Consider the following 16,082-nt stretch of genomic DNA (forward strand, 5'->3'; position numbering starts at 1 on the left):
TGATCAATCAATCAATCAATCAATCAATCAATCAAACTTTATTTGTATAGCACATTTCAGCAGCAAGGCATTTCAAAGTGCTTTACATCAAATCAAACACAAAAATACAATGTAACATAGAATCAACAATAAAAACACAACATAGTCAGATTCTGTCAATAAATTTGCGATTGATTACGTTTCGAATACAACTCTAAACAAGTGGGTTTTTAGTTGAGATTTAAAGGAAGTCAGTGTTTCAGCAGTTTTACAGTTTTCTGGAAGTTTGTTCCAAATTTGTGGTGCATAGATGCTAAATGACGCTTCTCCTCATGCACTGACTCTAGATCGTTCCTCTTTAGGTCCAAAAATAATAACTTCAGTTTTGTTTTTGTTCAGCTGGAGGAAGTTTTGGCACATCCACACATTTATCTGTTCTAAGCATCTGTTCAGTGATTGGAAAATCAATAAAATCAATAAAAATTAGCTGTGAACCTCGATAGTTACTATATATCTTGATCTTCTTGGTGGGATGGGGCGGCCCCTCTTGATAATAGTAGATGAAAAGCTGGTCTGACAAGTAGTTAGCATGATGAGTTAAGCAGACTCAAAGCTCCACCAGGTGTTTACTAATTACTGCTGACACCAGACCAGAGGAGCTAGGTGTGCTTCGTGAAGCAGAAGCTCAGCTGGAGACTGATGCTCTGAGGAGGAGCTTTGTGGAAATACGCAGGGCTTTGTGTGAGTATGTGCTTAGGTATCCATTGTTCAATCTGTGCTGGTGACAAAGACCTGTTCTTAAACCCACGAAAATGTGAGAGACAGAATAATCAGAGTACTTCTCTCATGCTGCAGTTTAATGCAGTGACAATGGTGCATTAAAGGATGGAGCCTCTACCAATCAATCCCAGAATAGGCTTACTAGCTGATTGCTGATGGAGGACTAGTTACTTAAATAAGAGGACAGAAACATTGATGCTTGAAAAATAAACTTTCAACAATATTCTAACTCTATGTACATTGTTATTTTTGCTTTTATAAATTAATATGAATTAATATTTATTGTAAATGTTTTTGCTGTCAACTCTTGTAATAAGAAATCAAACAACTTAATAAAATCTTTTAGTTCTGTACTGGGGCTTTTACTGCTTCTCCACAAAATATGCAGTTTGACACAAAAACTAGTTCTGTTGTACAGGAGGAGGAGCAGCTGTATTTTATGCATACAATGTGTTGTTGGAGCGAGTCACTATGATACTTCCAACAAACCTGTAAGCCACTGATAAGTGAAGGAAGCCTGAACTTAAGTACTTGGAAATGTAGAAAATTCTTCTTAATAATACAAAGTTAACAACAAGAACTTTTTAGAGCAAAGTGTACTCTTACTCATAAAATGATGAGTAAATATAAAAAAAAATCACTTTAGGTTCATGGAATTATGATCAAGTGATGTAAAGTGTCAAGTTCACCATACTTGATACATACAATTGGGCATTACAGTATATTGTCCCGTCAAAACAAGTTATATAAAATCTAAATAGTATTTTGTGACATTTGAATGTACATAATACACATTACACCAGGGGTCCCCAAACTCGGTCCTAGAGTGCCGGCCCCCTGCATGTTTTAATTCTCTCCTTGGTTTATTGCACCTGAATCAGATGATGGCTCGTTAGAAGGCCTAAGAAGAACATTGACATGCTGAAAAGGTTGTTGGTGCCACCAGGGAGAGAACTAAAACGTGCTGGATGCCGGCCCTCCAGGACCGAGATTTTTCCTTTCTGTGAAAACAAGTTATATAACATCTAAATAGTATTTTGTGACATTTGAATGTACATAATACACATTACACCAATATCTGCATGCAAAGATTATTCTGACTTACAAAGCTGGATCACCAATAATTCAGTATTAAAAGGTGTCCAACAAACCAGTCATTCATATGTTTTTCAGTTCAGTTTCAAGACTTCATGAAACTTCTTCAGAAGTTGATCATCATCATCTTTGGCCAGCTGCTCTACAACGTGACGCACTCCGTTCTCCAAGGCAGAGTAGTAACGCTTCAACTCCTTCAGCTCAGCTTCCATCCTTTTCTCCAGCTTCTCTTTATCCTGTTGAGCTTCTCTTAGCAGCTGCTTGTACTCTGCCCTCACGGCTTTCACTTCCTCCTTCAGTCTTTTCTCATAGAACCGTTTGAGTTCACGCTCTTTCTGATCCAGCATATCTACTGTCTTTTCATATGTGTCATTAGAGTAAAACTTTCCTTCTTTCTTCTGCACCATGTCCTCAACCTTCTCTAGCAGACCAAGAACTTGTCGACGATCGTTAGCTCTGAGGTTATTGAAGACATGGTATCTATTTCCAGCCTTCTCTAAGATCTCCTTCAATTCGGGTCCAGCCTCCTTTAACATCTCGTCAAAGCTCGACTTCACCTTATCACCATGTGTGAAGAGGATCATGGAGTATTTCCAGGCTTCCTCTCCAAAAATTTCCTTCACCTTTATCACAGCATCTCTCTCCTCTTTAGAGAATGGTCCGATTCTGATCACCAGCAGAAAGGCGTGGGGACCAGGAGCCGACATGTTGATGCATTTTGAGATTTCTCTCTTCACTTTTTCATCAGACTGAGAGGTGTCAAAGAGGCCGGGAGTGTCGACAACAGAAACCATCCGGTTGAACACTTCTTCTCGTTGTTTGGAGCATTCAGCGGTCTCTAAAGGACAAAAATTCAAATATAGTTTGTGAAGGTACATTGAGATTTACAAAGCAGATGTTATGGTACACACACATAGCATGAAAGCAGTCTTTATGATGGCCCTGTGGCTTTTGATTGTTTTTGAACCAATAACATTATTTAACAATTCAGATAAACTAAAACTATGTCCCTGCTCCTTGGAGGATGAAGAGTCATATGTACACCAATAATGAGCTGTTTATTAAACACTGCAAATTAAAAATAATATTGTGAAGAAAATATAAGATTAATCACAAGGCAAACAAAGAGCAACAAGTCATCCAAACTGAAAAAAAGTAGCTAATGTGCTGCAAGAACTGTACAGTAATGTAGATTTGTGGCTTGTTTATTAAAATAAAGCACTTGGACAATATTGGTCCATCTGTGTGTTTCAGAGTTTTACCTGAGGAGTGTTTGGTTGCTGCTCTGAAGGCTTCTCTTCCTAATATGGTGTTTCCACTGGAACTCTTTCCTACACCAGTCTTCCCAACAAGCACCAGCCTTAAGTCAGAAACTGGAACACAGAAAAGGAGATAAAAATTGATACAACAAGCGTCCAGTCCCGTCCAGTATGGACGTAGATTTGCTAGCAGTAGACGGTCTAAAACAGGACTTAATCTGTGTATGAATGTGTTTTTTACTCATTCTGAACTGTTTCTGAACTGTCTGTGCCGTGTGCTGGAGCCTCTCTCCCCCACGGAGCTCAAAACTTTCAACAGCCAGACGTCAAACTGTTCACCGCTATGTTTAAAGTCTGTCTGCTTTCTAAAAAATGTCTCAATTAAAAGCAAATAGAGATTCTAGTTATGTTTTATTAAATTAAACCAACACAGCACACTTAAAAAAAAGCTGCTTAAAAGCTTATCACAGGAGATTTTACTTGCATTACATGAGAGCGCCGCATCGTCTACTTTCCAAAGACACTGATTGCTAAGGGGATTGGTGCATTTGATTTATGCAGAAATACAACACTTAGTCAGACACAACCTTCCAGGAAGAGCATTTTACTGCCGTCATTCACTCATGCTCATTTTGCTACACCACTGCTTCCCCTGCCATGAATGCTAAGGCTAGTTAGCATATTTATTTTTTGAGCATGATATGTCAACTGAAACAAAAAATCTGTATTTTCTCTTCTTTCTTATGCACTTCTTGTTACTGTGCACTATTTTATTTTTATATTTGTATCATGTTCGAATAAATTTTATTTCATTTCATTTCATTTCATTTATCTGCTGATGACAGCAGATAAATAGTTTTCCTGTAACAGTAAGTTGTTTTTCCACTGTTGGCACACTGAGCAAAGAACAGGAGGCTGGTTGACACTGCGAAGACTCTCGTCCTGACTGATTAGGAGTTTTTGACAAGAAGCAGCACATTTTTAAAAACTACAATAGTAGGACAGGGAGGAGGTGGAGGAGATTGATTTATCTCACAGATTATATGTCTCATGTATATCGTTGTATATGTGTGCCCATGTGTGTGAAGTACTTTTTTCTGCATTATCTATACAGGTAGCCTTCATTACTGTATTGATATGTTAATATTTGTTTAGGTTTGGACTTTGCTTTTAGAGAGAGAGACAGAGCAATTATACAATAAGTCAATGGTCTCCTTATTAAGCACGTCTGTCTAAATGCTTGTTAATGTTAAGATTGGCATCACTAATAAACAGTCAGCAAATCTGCAGTAACAATGTAATGCATATGCATTGTACATTTTTGTCAATACCTTGATACCTTGATTCAAAAATGCCACAAAGAATTACATTTATCAAAGTTAAAGTGAGCCTAACACTGAATGAGCTAGGGGCTTAATAACATTCATTACATATTAACTTAATTTTTTACAATAATGCACTGAGACTTCAGTATTTTGCCCCAGGACTCAAGAGACTCAGACTGGCAGGCAAGTTATGCAAATATTGCTTTTAATACAGGGACTGTATAGAACTGCATTATAATAATAAGTTTGATATGTACAACTGATTTTCATAAGACAAGTATTAATTAGTTTGTAAGTATTCAAAGATTTCACATTTTGTTTCTTTAATGTTGCTTTTATTTTTCAAATTACCATTTAACTTCTTTCTCTAAATTTTGTTTTGTAATTTTTGCTTGTTCTTTTTTTCAGAGCTGCTGCAAAACACAGACTTATAATAAAAAATATAACATTAACTAATTAATTGTTCAAAATTTTGACTATATTAACTGAACCTTTGTTTCAGAACAATCTGTTGGAAACACATGATTATGTTAGACTGGAAGAATGGAAAAGATTTATTATGATTTTTAAAAGATATCAGCAAAATAATTGTAATGGGACTTTAATTTAGAAAGGCACATGTTTTAAAATGATGGGAAAGTTGTTTGAAATGATTTGAACCCAGATTTACATGAAGACAAAAACACACTGGTACTGAGATAGAAATCTCACTTGTTGGAGGAACATCCATGCTGCCTTTTCTGCCCCGTACTTTCTCTGCTCCTACACAGAGACAGGAGGACCAGAACAAATGTTATAATTAATGCACAATAAAATAACTCTTATACATCACATTAGAGCCGAACAGTTAGCCAATGACATTTATTTAAGCCAGTTGTAACCACTGAATAATGAAAGTGAAAGGAACACTGAATGAAAGCTGCGTCAGAAGCAAATCGTTCGTTGAAAAGAACAATTTATTCACAAATGGCTCTAAAACTTAAACATACGTTTATTCTACGATTAATTGTCCTATAAATAAACAACAGATTTATGGCTACAAATCCGGTGGGAAACCTAGTTTAAGTGCGCCATGTTTTACTAAATGTTTAACATCTAAACTCATTTAAAAAAAACCTTTAATAAACTCACCGACTTCCTCGCTTTCTGCCATCCCGATGATCTGAGTCAACTTATGATCCTATAAATTAATGTTCCAGCATTAAATTATTAAAAAATTAGAACTTCAAACCGAAGTCAAACCAAAGTGACCGAATCTTACAAATCATCGTCGAGGGCAGCAACACAGTTTTCATCCGGCTACACCTTCAAAATAAAACATTTCTGCTTGTATTTAAAACAAAGTGAACAAGGCCTTTGTTCAGTTTAGGCTGATTTCATCTCCATGATGACAGGATTCATGTCTAAATCTATTTCCTTAACTTATGCTACTAACTGTGGTTACATAATTAATAGCAGCTGCTGTACAAACTTCTTCTTCCCCTACTTTTTTTTTAATAAACGATTTTTATTATTGAAACGGAAATATGGCTATAATCTGTAGTTATCTAATTAGATAATTATGGTTAGAATAAATATTTAGCCCATCAAATTATATTCAATAATTATTGTTAGATTAGAACTCTGCTGTGCTTTTACTTTGAAAACGTGTTTCTGGATGAGTACTGGATTCGTCAGTGAACGACTACACCCTAAAACAACGGTTTGACGCAGCAGCGCAAAACCGAAAGTAAATGAAAGAAGCAGAACTTAATGTTCGGTCTCGTTTCTTCCAGTGAAAGTTAACGTTCCCCCGAAGAGGTGAGTCCAGCTGTCAGAGAACGAGTTTGATCACCCGAGAAAATAAACATCTATTTTATGATACTAACACTTCGTACTTGTTCACTTAGGAGCAAACAGGTCGCAGGATGGTGGATCTCATGTTCAGCGTCGGGGTGCATGAATTCATCTGGAGGCCTCAGTGTGGCGAGCTGTGCGGAGCAGTAAGTAATGTACCGAAAACTTCTCACGTTTTGATCGGAGCATCGGCTGTTATTTCTCTCCATTGGTCAAAGAGTTGGTAAATTTTCCACACTTGAAAGTTAAATTTGTACAAAAGAAGCAACGTAGCGCCGTAGGCCAAAAGTATCAAATTGGAGTCCAGCAACTTTTAGCTGCTTCTCTGTAAGCGCACATGAATCAGATAAGTGAGAAACACCCCAGGGCCCCCCCACCTCAAAAATGAATCCGCGCTGCTGCCTCTGAGGTGTATGTAGGGTGAAACTGAACAAAATTAAGATAAATATATCATGAAATAAATGTATCACTGCATAATATACATTAATATACATATTAATGTATATTATGTAATATACTTTAATCGTTTCTATAAAATAAATTCATTTTAAAATATGTCTAATTATTTGGCTATATATCTTTGAATAAATTGGAGAATTATATGTATTTTTAGCTGGCCACCAGGTTGCCAGTTGGGGTCGCTGGTCTCTGGCACTGTTATTTTGTGGGGTCACTGGCTGAAAAGTTTGGAAACCCCTGGCTTAGGGCACCATCTGCTGAGTTGCCACCGCTACTGCAGCTCAAATAAATAAATCGCATAGAACATAATAAATAATACCAACAATGTGCAACTCTAACTAGCATCCTTTTCTCAACCTCCGTCTCAGTAGCAGTTCTTGAAACCTTTACATCGGGGGGGCAAGGGAGAGGCAAAAAGCAGGATGGCAATGTTGGACTGTGAAGTATGTGCAAAATCACCTGTATGTAAATCAAGTCATCAAAATGCCAGAAGCTCAATATTAAGTGACTTTATCCACCCTAAAATAGTTTTTTAAGTGGTGCTTGGGGATCTTCATCTTGTTGAAATAACCAGTTACACTCAGGCTTTAACCATCTAACTGTTGTTATAAAGTTGGAGACACTTCTGCTTCTTTGTCATTCCACTTGGCTTGTGCACTGCACCAGCATCATTAGCAGAAAAACATTAAATTAAAACCAGAAAATGAAAAAGATTTTAAATATATGTTGAGTGACCACTGGGAACCCTTGGCGTAGGGCACCATCTGCTGAGTTGCCACTGCTGCTGCAGCTCAAATAAATAAATCACATAGAACATAATGAACAATACCATGAATGATGACCTCTCATTTTGATGTTTTATGCAGTTACTATTATGCATGAACTGTGTATCTTTAATCTCGGTTCTGAAAATATTGTAATTCTTTCTGTTGCATTTCACAGGTTTCTAATGTTCCATCATGGACGATCGTCTCTCCATTGTCCTTCTGGGAAAAGCTGGAGTCGGCAAAAGTGCTTCAGCAAACACCATTTTAGGACGAGAAGCGTTTGAATCCAGAGCATCATTTGGAAGAGTCACTAAACACGTCTCAATGGAAACAGGAACTGTGTTTGAGAAATATGTTGCAGTCATTGACACTCCAGATATTTCAGGATCAGAGGAGCAGATTAAAAACTTCTGTCAGTATTTCCTCCAGGAGTCCATCCCTACTCTTTTCCTACTGGTTTTTAAAATTGATCGGTTCACTGATGAAGACCAAAAGACTGTAGAGGCAACAACCAGAGTTCTTGGGCCTCAGAGGATGAAAAACTGTTTCCTGCTCTTTACAGGTGGAGATACTTTAAGGACGTCGTTATCAAATTACATTTCAGACTATAAATCAAGCTTACTTCCAGAGGTAGTCAAAAGTTTTTCATCAAGAACTCATCTTTTCAACAATGAAGATGAGGGACGGAGACAGGTCAGGGAGCTACTGTTGAAGTCTGGACACATCACAACAGGTAAGGTTTGATTACTGTCATATCTTTAACTGTTCTAATGCATTACACCCCAAAAGTAAGATGGATAGACTTACTGAAGGCAAATTAAGGTACTAAAGGCTGGCAAATTAAATTTACAATTTCATTTGAAAACCCTAATCTGACTCTTTGACAAAATTCAATTTGATGACAATAGACCATGAAGAGCTTTTTTAGTCATATTGGCCTTAAAAACACAAGTTTATACTTGAAAGCAAATAATTTAATTCCCATAAGCTTTTCTCTTTTTAGTTTAGCAATATGTATTAATATTAATAACCCCATAAATACTCATTTAAATTTACAGTTAATTGAATTATATATAATTTTCTGATCATTTTAAACTACAGCTTGCTTACCTGGGCCAATTTACTTTTAAAAAATTATTATGATTATGACATCTGATCAAATCAAAATAAATGACAGACCTTCTGCTTTTGGAGCAAATTGGTGGAAGTAACGTAACATTTGCATCAAATAAACCATGAAGGGGCATCGTGTGGCGCAGTGGTTAGAGGAAATGCCAAAGACCTCGACATGGCTGTCCTGAGTTTGACTCTAGTCCTCACTGCATGTCTGTCCCCTTTTTTCCATGCCCTTTTCCTGTAAGATTACAATACAATAAAGGCTACTAGTATCTAAAAAAATCTCTAAAGAAATAAGAGGAGATTTTAAAACTGGTTTGAATAACAGAACATGAGACCATAAACAAAATGACTTTATATTGTTTGAAAATAGGAAGCTTGTGGACAAATCCAATTTCAAGCAAACCCACAAAACCAGAAAATGTGTTAAAGGGCAAAAGTAGGAAGTGTGAAGATTTCCACACTTACAATTACAATAATAAAGAACAATGATAATCTGATGAGCAAATATACATAATAACAACTTAAAATACTAGACTATAAAATATTAGTACAGGTCTAAAATATTAAATGTTTTTGAATCTACATTAATACATTAATTTTATATTTTTGCTTTATGTTATCTAATACATATTTTTTTTGTAAAACTACGAACTAAAGCTCTTTTACATTTTTTTTTTCATTGTGATTTAGAAACACTATTTTTAGTTTTAGCTTACAAAAAAAAGTCAAACCTGTTTTTATTTCACAGGAACCGACCTGGAGACGCTTTTGGAGGATCTGGGATTGGATCAGTTCTACAAAGAGAAGCTGTCACTCAGCAAGATACTGGAGATCAATGAGAAGATCATCAATGAAGAGCCTCTGAAGTGTAAATCTGATCTTTCATGGTATTTTCTCAAGAAACTAATGATGGTGAATGTAACAGCTAGAAAGATAAAATGCACCTCAACCTCTGAATCCAACAGTGATGATTCATTGAGTGATGATTTTGATTTTGATGATCTTCTTGCTTGTCCAAATGAGGATGACTCTCTAAATCCTCTTGATATAATCACTGCTCTCTTCCTGTGTTCTGATGGTTTTGTTCATCAAGAACTGGCTCTAAAAATGTCCATGTGTCAGTTCTCTGTTCCTCTGCTGCTTCCTAACTGTGATACACAGCAGTGCACCCTCATGCTGTGGGCCATGAGAGACATTGTTAAGAAGTACAGACCTTCAAAACTTTCAGAATCAAGAGGCTTCATAGAAGAAAGAATAGTTCTTTCTGAACTTCCAATGATCTCATTTGTGAGACTGGGTGAGTGCTCTCTGTCCAAATCAGAGATCCTCAATAAACTTTTAAACAACCCAGATGACACCTTTGTTCACCACAACATAGAGTGTGGAGACATTCAGAGAAGAATATCTAATGGACTGACAGAAATGACCTGGTACCTTCCCTGTGGAAACAAAAACATGGACATCTTCAGTGAACCAGTTGCTATAGCTAACCTTCGTGGAGACATTGCTTCATTTGAAACTCAATTCTCCTTTTTGTGTCAGACATCTGCTGCAGTTTTTGTTTTCTTTGATCAGCTGGACTCTGAGTGCAAAAAGCTGATGAACAAAAAACACAAAGCAAAGATATTTTTGATTGGAAACCAGCAGAGCAAGAACTTCATAGTTGATTCTGTTAAAGAAATGGCAACCAGTCTGGCCTTGACAAAACATAACATTCTAATAAAGACAAAACAAACAAATGATGCAGATTTTGTCAAACTACTGAGGAAAAGAGTTGGGGATGTAATTAAAAACTCACAGATGAAGATGTCAGTAGAGCAGATGGCTGATGTTGCTCATGAATTGGGAATCACAGTTGATGAAGATTCTCCAGAGTGTCAGGCTGGAAAGAAAAATGCAGATGAAATCACTGCAGAGATAGAAGATACTTTTCAATTCAAAGAAAATCAGTTTCCTTTACAAGGTCAAATATGGAAGGAACTGACTTTTTTGGAAAAGGAAGAATTTCATCTCCGAAAAGTTGGTTCTGAAGACATAGAAAACTATAGGAGCAACCTTATAAAGAAAAAAGAAGAGCAACGTAAAAAACAAAACTCCTATGCAATGTCAAGAGTAATGACTTGCTTCATTAGTGCAATATCCAGGCCACATAGAGAAAGGTGTTACTTTCTGAAATGGATGAGAATGAACCTTGACAATTTGTCTCGAACAAAACTTTCTGGCCTTAGGGAGCTTTACAAGGAAAAATGCAAAGATTCTGAGAACAAACAAGTGATCAAAGAAATTGACCGACAACTTTCCAGCAGCTCACTGGGAGTTGAGCACTTCTTCCGTGAAATGGGTCAGATCTACGAAGCTTCTCTTTACCTTCCAGAAACAGATCCATCACGTCAACAACTGCAACATCTGCCCAGACTCTGTGCTCAGTTGTTGCTGGATGGATTTCCTCTTGAGCTTGTAGATGGAGATGCTTCCAACATTCCTCTCAGTTGGGTGAGTGATGTTCTCTCTCAGCTCAATGACTTGGTGTCTCCAAAGAACAAGATCCTGGTCGTCACAGTTATTGGAGTTCAGAGAACAGGGAAGTCCACTCTCCTTAACACCATGTTTGGAGTTCAGTTTGCAGTCAGCAGTGGTCGATGCACTAGAGGAGCCTTCATGCTGCTCATCAAAGTCAATGAAGACTTCAAGAAAGTTCTCAACTGTGACTTCATGATGATCATCGACACTGAAGGCTTAAAGTCACCAGAGCTAGCACAGCTGGACAACAGCCATGAACATGACAATGAACTGGCAACACTTGTTGTTGGTCTGAGTGACATCACCATTATCAATATCGCCATGGAGAATTCAACAGAGATGAAAGACATCCTGCAGATAGTGGTGCATGCTTTCCTCAGGATGGAGGCGGTCGGCAAAAAGCCTCGATGTCAGTTTGTTCACCAGAACGTTTCTGATGTTTCAGCTCATGAGAAGAACCTGAGAGACAGGAAGCTGCTGTTAGAACAGCTGAATGAGATGACCCAGGCAGCAGCTAAAATGGAGAAGAAAGAGAAGAACAAGAGCTTCACTGATGTGATGGAGTATAATCCAGACACTGGGAACTGCTACATTCCTGGACTCTGGAATGGAAACCCACCAATGGCTCCAGTCAATGCAGGATACAGTGAGACTGTCTATGAACTCAAGAAAAACATCATCCAGCAGCTGGGAGAGTGTGGGTCAACTTCTAACAACATCGTGGAGTTCAGAGAGTGGATAACCAGCCTGTGGAACGCAGTAAAACATGAAAACTTCATCTTCAGCTTCAGAAACAGCCTGGTGGCTGATGCTTACATGAGGCTCTGCACACAGTACAACCAATGGGAGTGGGAGTTCAAAAAAGAAATGTACACCTGGGTTACCACAGCAGAAACTAGAATTTCCAATTTTGGTTCATTTATTGAAACATTTGAAATATCTGACCTGAATAAATTCATCACTGAGTTGAAAAGTGAAGCAATAACAGAGCTGACCAAGTGGGAGACAAAGATCCTTGAAAACCTGAAGAAATACTTTGATCAGCCAGAAGGTCATGTTTATCTGGTTGAAGGATACAGAGAGGATTTCTCCAACAGCATAAAGAGTCTTAGACGACAAACTGAAAGATCAGTGTTGAACCAGATCACAGCAGCAGCTGATATTAAGAAGGGATTTAAAGAACTCGACAAAATCAGGGCCACTTATACAGAAAAAATTGAGAAAGCAGTTTGTGCTTTAATTGATGAATGTCGTAAGAGAAAAGTTCAAATGACTGACAGAGAGCTTGATGAAAGTTTTAATAAGATGTGGACTGAAACACTGAAAACCTTGGCCTTCTCTGAACAGCAGATTTCAAATATCTTCACCAATGTGTCCCATCAGTTGCGATCAAATCTTTTACACAAAGGAAGCCATGCATGTGAACTATTGAGTAAAAAAAACCTCAAAGACTGTGGACAGGAGCCTTTTACATATAAACTTAAAGGAATGATAAAATTCCATATTGCTAGAGGATTTTTTACCTGGACGGATCTAATAAAGGCAAGACAAGAAATTGGTGACAGAATTATTTCAGATTGTGACGACTATATTAGAGACAAAATGAAGAGAAAAACCAATTATCATGACACTTACATCCAGGAGATCCTTCACATTATTGATGAGAAGCTGAACAAAGCTGATGTTAATGACATTGAGTTTGAAGTGTCTCTGAAACAACACATCTGTGGATCTGCAGCCAGAAAGTTTCAGAAAATGCATGAAGATTTTATACAAGAAAATGATCCTTATAAATGTCTGCAGAAAAACAAAGAAAGGTTTTGCACAGATTTCAAAGATGTTTTCCACAAACGAGATCTATGGCAGTAAAAAAGCTGAAGAATTCACAAATTAAAGTCTGAAACCTGCTGTAGAAAACTTCATCTATCGTTCTCTTGGTCCTGATATTGTTGATAAAATGATGACAAAAGAGGAGTTCAGCACACGAATGTCCTTCCAGTATTCAATTTTATTGGATCTGATTTCTAAAAGTGACTTTGAAAGCTTTAAGGAGTACGTTTGCTCATATGAATTTTATGTAAAATCCTGGACATCTAAAAGAATTAAAGAGCATTTTTCCTCTAAGTCTACAATACATGATTTGGAGGACAAACATCTTAAGTTCTGCATCGACCACATAAATGCTGCCATTAAAAAGGCACAGAGAGAAAACACTGACAGTCTGAGAACATTTGTTGTCAAGATCTGCACAGAACTTGGTGATAAACTGGCAATTTCCCAGGATCCACTTGACGCCATCATGGTTCTGAACAATGTTGACCAGGAACAGTTTGTTCACTGGCTCAACAAGTGTGTGCAGGAAATGACAGAATCTCTTAGAGAAAAGTTTAAAAACACAGAGTTTGAAACAAAACTCTCACTTCTCCACATAAAACCAGAGAATGAGCTTTTCAACACTGTGATTGGTTGTGGCCAACAGTGTCCATTCTGCAAAATACCCTGTGATGCAGGTGGAGAAGCCCACACTCAACACTTTGCTGCTCTGCATCGACCACAGGGTTTAGGTCAGTTCAGTTGGGAAAACTCAAATAAACTCTCGACTGACATCTGCTCTTGTCTTGTTATCAGTGACGGATATTTTCGCTGCAGTGACACAAAGAATGAATACCATCCTTACAAAAGATATAGGGAGATTTACCCAGACTGGAATATTTTTCCAGATGGAAGCCTTGATGCGTCAGATTATTGGAAATATGTGATGAACAAGTACAATGAGAAATTTGCTAAAGCAAATGATGCAAAGCCTGCTGACATTCCTGATTCTTGGAAGAAAATCACAAAAGAAGAGGCAGTGAAAAGCCTCAAGAAATCATTCAATATCAAGTGAAGTTATAATACTTTTAGTTGTTTGAACATAACTGATTTTTGCATGTAGAGTATTTTTATAATTTTTTCTTCTTGCTTTAAACTCTCCTCATTTACTCATGTATTTTGTTTTGTAGTAAAGACAAAATAAATTGCTGAAGCCTCTTTTGCTATAGCTTCTTATTTTTTAAATTGTTCATTTATAATAGGATTTCATCATTATTCTATTTTTTTTTATCAAATTTAGTTTGCAAATTATTTTTTCTGAAAATTTTTACACTCTTGTTTGAAAAACGGTTTGAATTTGTTGTACTGTATTAGATGAATAGATGATGAGTTGTAGGATAAATGTAATCGTTCGACATTAATGATTCAATGCTTTGATGTTCACAGGAAATGTCAAATTTAGCGTAACTGCCCTAATTTATGTTTGGTCAAATTAGAATGTATTTAAGTAACTTAAAATCAGGCTTTATGATGTCGTTGAACTGATTATATTTTTCTGTCTATAATTAGGATCTGTTTTGTATTTTAAATGTCTTTAGATTACATTTGCTGTGAATTAGCTCTATATGCAGAACACTAAACTGAATTAATTTTGATGTCAGGATCTTTTTATTTTAGTTGTTTTTTGCTAGATGGGTTTATTAATGTTATGAAAAAAAATTCGGATCAATATTTTATGTCAAACACTCTTTTTGTCATCAGTTATTACTAGATACAGTATATTGTTAGCATAAAATTTTATTTTTACAATTATTTTTGATACAATCATAAGGACTTTGGCTTCAACTATGTTTTGTTCTGAGTCTTATGTTTTCAGTTGTTCCTCTGTTTTGATATTTAGTTCTGTATTATCGATGTTCATTTGAGTCTCCTTGTTTTATGGTATTGATTACTCCACAGTGTGTATTGTTTATATTGTTGTTTCACTTCAGCTTTTTATTTATGCTCTACTGCCATTCATTGTTTTCATTTTGTCCACCTAAATAAATATGTGACAGATCACACCTCCACTTCATTCAGCTCTCAGATTTCTTTGTTCACTGCTGGAGTCTGATGTTGTTACTGTGAAGGTTTCCCTTGAGGCCTTATTTGGTTGTAGTTAAATTTCCACCAAACACCTGCCTTCATCCTGTTGTTTTTGGTTAGAACTCTTCAGCATTCATCTTTTAGATAAGGTGACAACTCTATATGTTAAATTGTAAGGCATTTCAGCTCATTTAACAACAAAATATGTTGATAACTCCTCAGTTTCTAATAAAAGTTCTGGTGGGCGTGCTCTGGTGGCGTAGGGGATAACACGACCCACGTGTGGAGGCCTTGAGTCCTTGATTGGGCTGTCGCGGGTTCAATTCCCGGACCCGGCGATATTTGCTGCATTTCTTCCCCCTTTCCTGTCAGCCTACTGTCATATAAGGGACACTAGAGCCCACAAAAGACCCTCTGGAGGGGAGAAAAAAAAGTTCTAGTAGTTTTTGTTAATTTAGTTGTATATAATTACATATAAATTCTTAACATAAAAATGTAACTTCCCTGCACACCAATTTTGCAGTGTAATAGTCCGTTCTGTATCTGCCAAAAAACTCTTTTTTTTCAGGTTTTAACTACCAGAAAGCAATTAAATGACAAAATGAATACATGAAAAATGCATGCTACAGTCTGACTACACATCTTTCTAACCTAAATTTGGTAAAATGAAGGTTCTGGATTTGTGTCACATATTACAGGAATGTTTTTAATTTTTGTAATCATGTAGTTTAAAATATGAGTTAAAAACTACAATATTTGTGTCAAGTTAGTCAGCTATGTAGAGGTCAAGGCCAACACCATAATTGTTTACTACATTAACATTATATGTTGTTAAAATCCTAATCTGACAATGAAACAATAAAATATATTATCTATAAATCTATCTATATCTATATATATAGGCAGAACTTGACACCTTAACACACATGATCTTCACTTACATAATGAGGCAGAAATAAATAAAGGAAAAACAGAAGGCACAAAAATATAAAAAGAACACAAGGAAGTAAAGAGGCTTATGGGAAAAACAATCTAGAAAAGATAAA

The 16,082-nt window shown here is 36.6% G+C and overlaps 3 protein-coding genes across 3 annotated transcripts; 2 read left to right on the plus strand and 1 right to left on the minus strand.

The window, feature by feature from the left end:
- On the minus strand, positions 1 to 5,722 carry LOC122819836 (GTPase IMAP family member 7-like). Its single transcript, XM_044096819.1, has 4 exons — positions 5,570 to 5,722; positions 5,150 to 5,200; positions 3,117 to 3,227; positions 1 to 2,692 (listed from the first exon to the last, which is right to left on the minus strand). The coding sequence occupies exons 1-4, from the start codon at positions 5,589 to 5,591 to the stop codon at positions 1,929 to 1,931; spliced, it is 948 nt and encodes a 315-aa protein (XP_043952754.1). The 5' UTR covers positions 5,592 to 5,722; the 3' UTR covers positions 1 to 1,928.
- A 406-nt stretch (positions 5,723 to 6,128) lies between these two features.
- On the plus strand, positions 6,129 to 15,025 carry LOC122819837 (up-regulator of cell proliferation-like). Its single transcript, XM_044096820.1, has 4 exons — positions 6,129 to 6,238; positions 6,328 to 6,420; positions 7,676 to 8,233; positions 9,368 to 15,025. The coding sequence occupies exons 3-4, from the start codon at positions 7,693 to 7,695 to the stop codon at positions 13,006 to 13,008; spliced, it is 4,182 nt and encodes a 1,393-aa protein (XP_043952755.1). The 5' UTR covers positions 6,129 to 6,238; positions 6,328 to 6,420; positions 7,676 to 7,692; the 3' UTR covers positions 13,009 to 15,025.
- Positions 13,097 to 15,025, plus strand: LOC122819838 (interferon-induced very large GTPase 1-like). The gene has a single exon (XM_044096821.1). It carries the CDS (start codon positions 13,097 to 13,099, stop codon positions 14,024 to 14,026), a length of 930 nt encoding a protein of 309 aa, XP_043952756.1. The 3' UTR covers positions 14,027 to 15,025.
- Positions 15,026 to 16,082: the final 1,057 nt, after the last annotated feature.

This window comes from Gambusia affinis, linkage group LG18, assembly GCF_019740435.1.
Source record: "Gambusia affinis linkage group LG18, SWU_Gaff_1.0, whole genome shotgun sequence".
Lineage (NCBI taxonomy): Eukaryota > Metazoa > Chordata > Actinopteri > Cyprinodontiformes > Poeciliidae > Gambusia > Gambusia affinis.

Coding starts and splice junctions, on each gene's coding strand:
- LOC122819836 (XM_044096819.1), bottom strand. CDS start 5,591: ATGGCAGAAAGCGAGGAAGTCG. Junction 5,201..5,569: donor GGCAGAAAGCGAGGAAGTCG/GTGAGTTTATTA, acceptor GTCTCTGTGTAG/GAGCAGAGAAAGTACGGGGC. Junction 2,693..3,116: donor AGCAACCAAACACTCCTCAG/GTAAAACTCTGA, acceptor TTTGTCCTTTAG/AGACCGCTGAATGCTCCAAA.
- LOC122819837 (XM_044096820.1), top strand. CDS start 7,693: ATGGACGATCGTCTCTCCATTGTCCTTCTGGGAAAAGCTGGAGTCGGC. Junction 8,234..9,367: donor GTCTGGACACATCACAACAG/GTAAGGTTTGAT, acceptor TTTATTTCACAG/GAACCGACCTGGAGACGCTT.
- LOC122819838 (XM_044096821.1), top strand. CDS start 13,097: ATGATGACAAAAGAGGAGTTCAGCACACGAATGTCCTTCCAGTATTCA.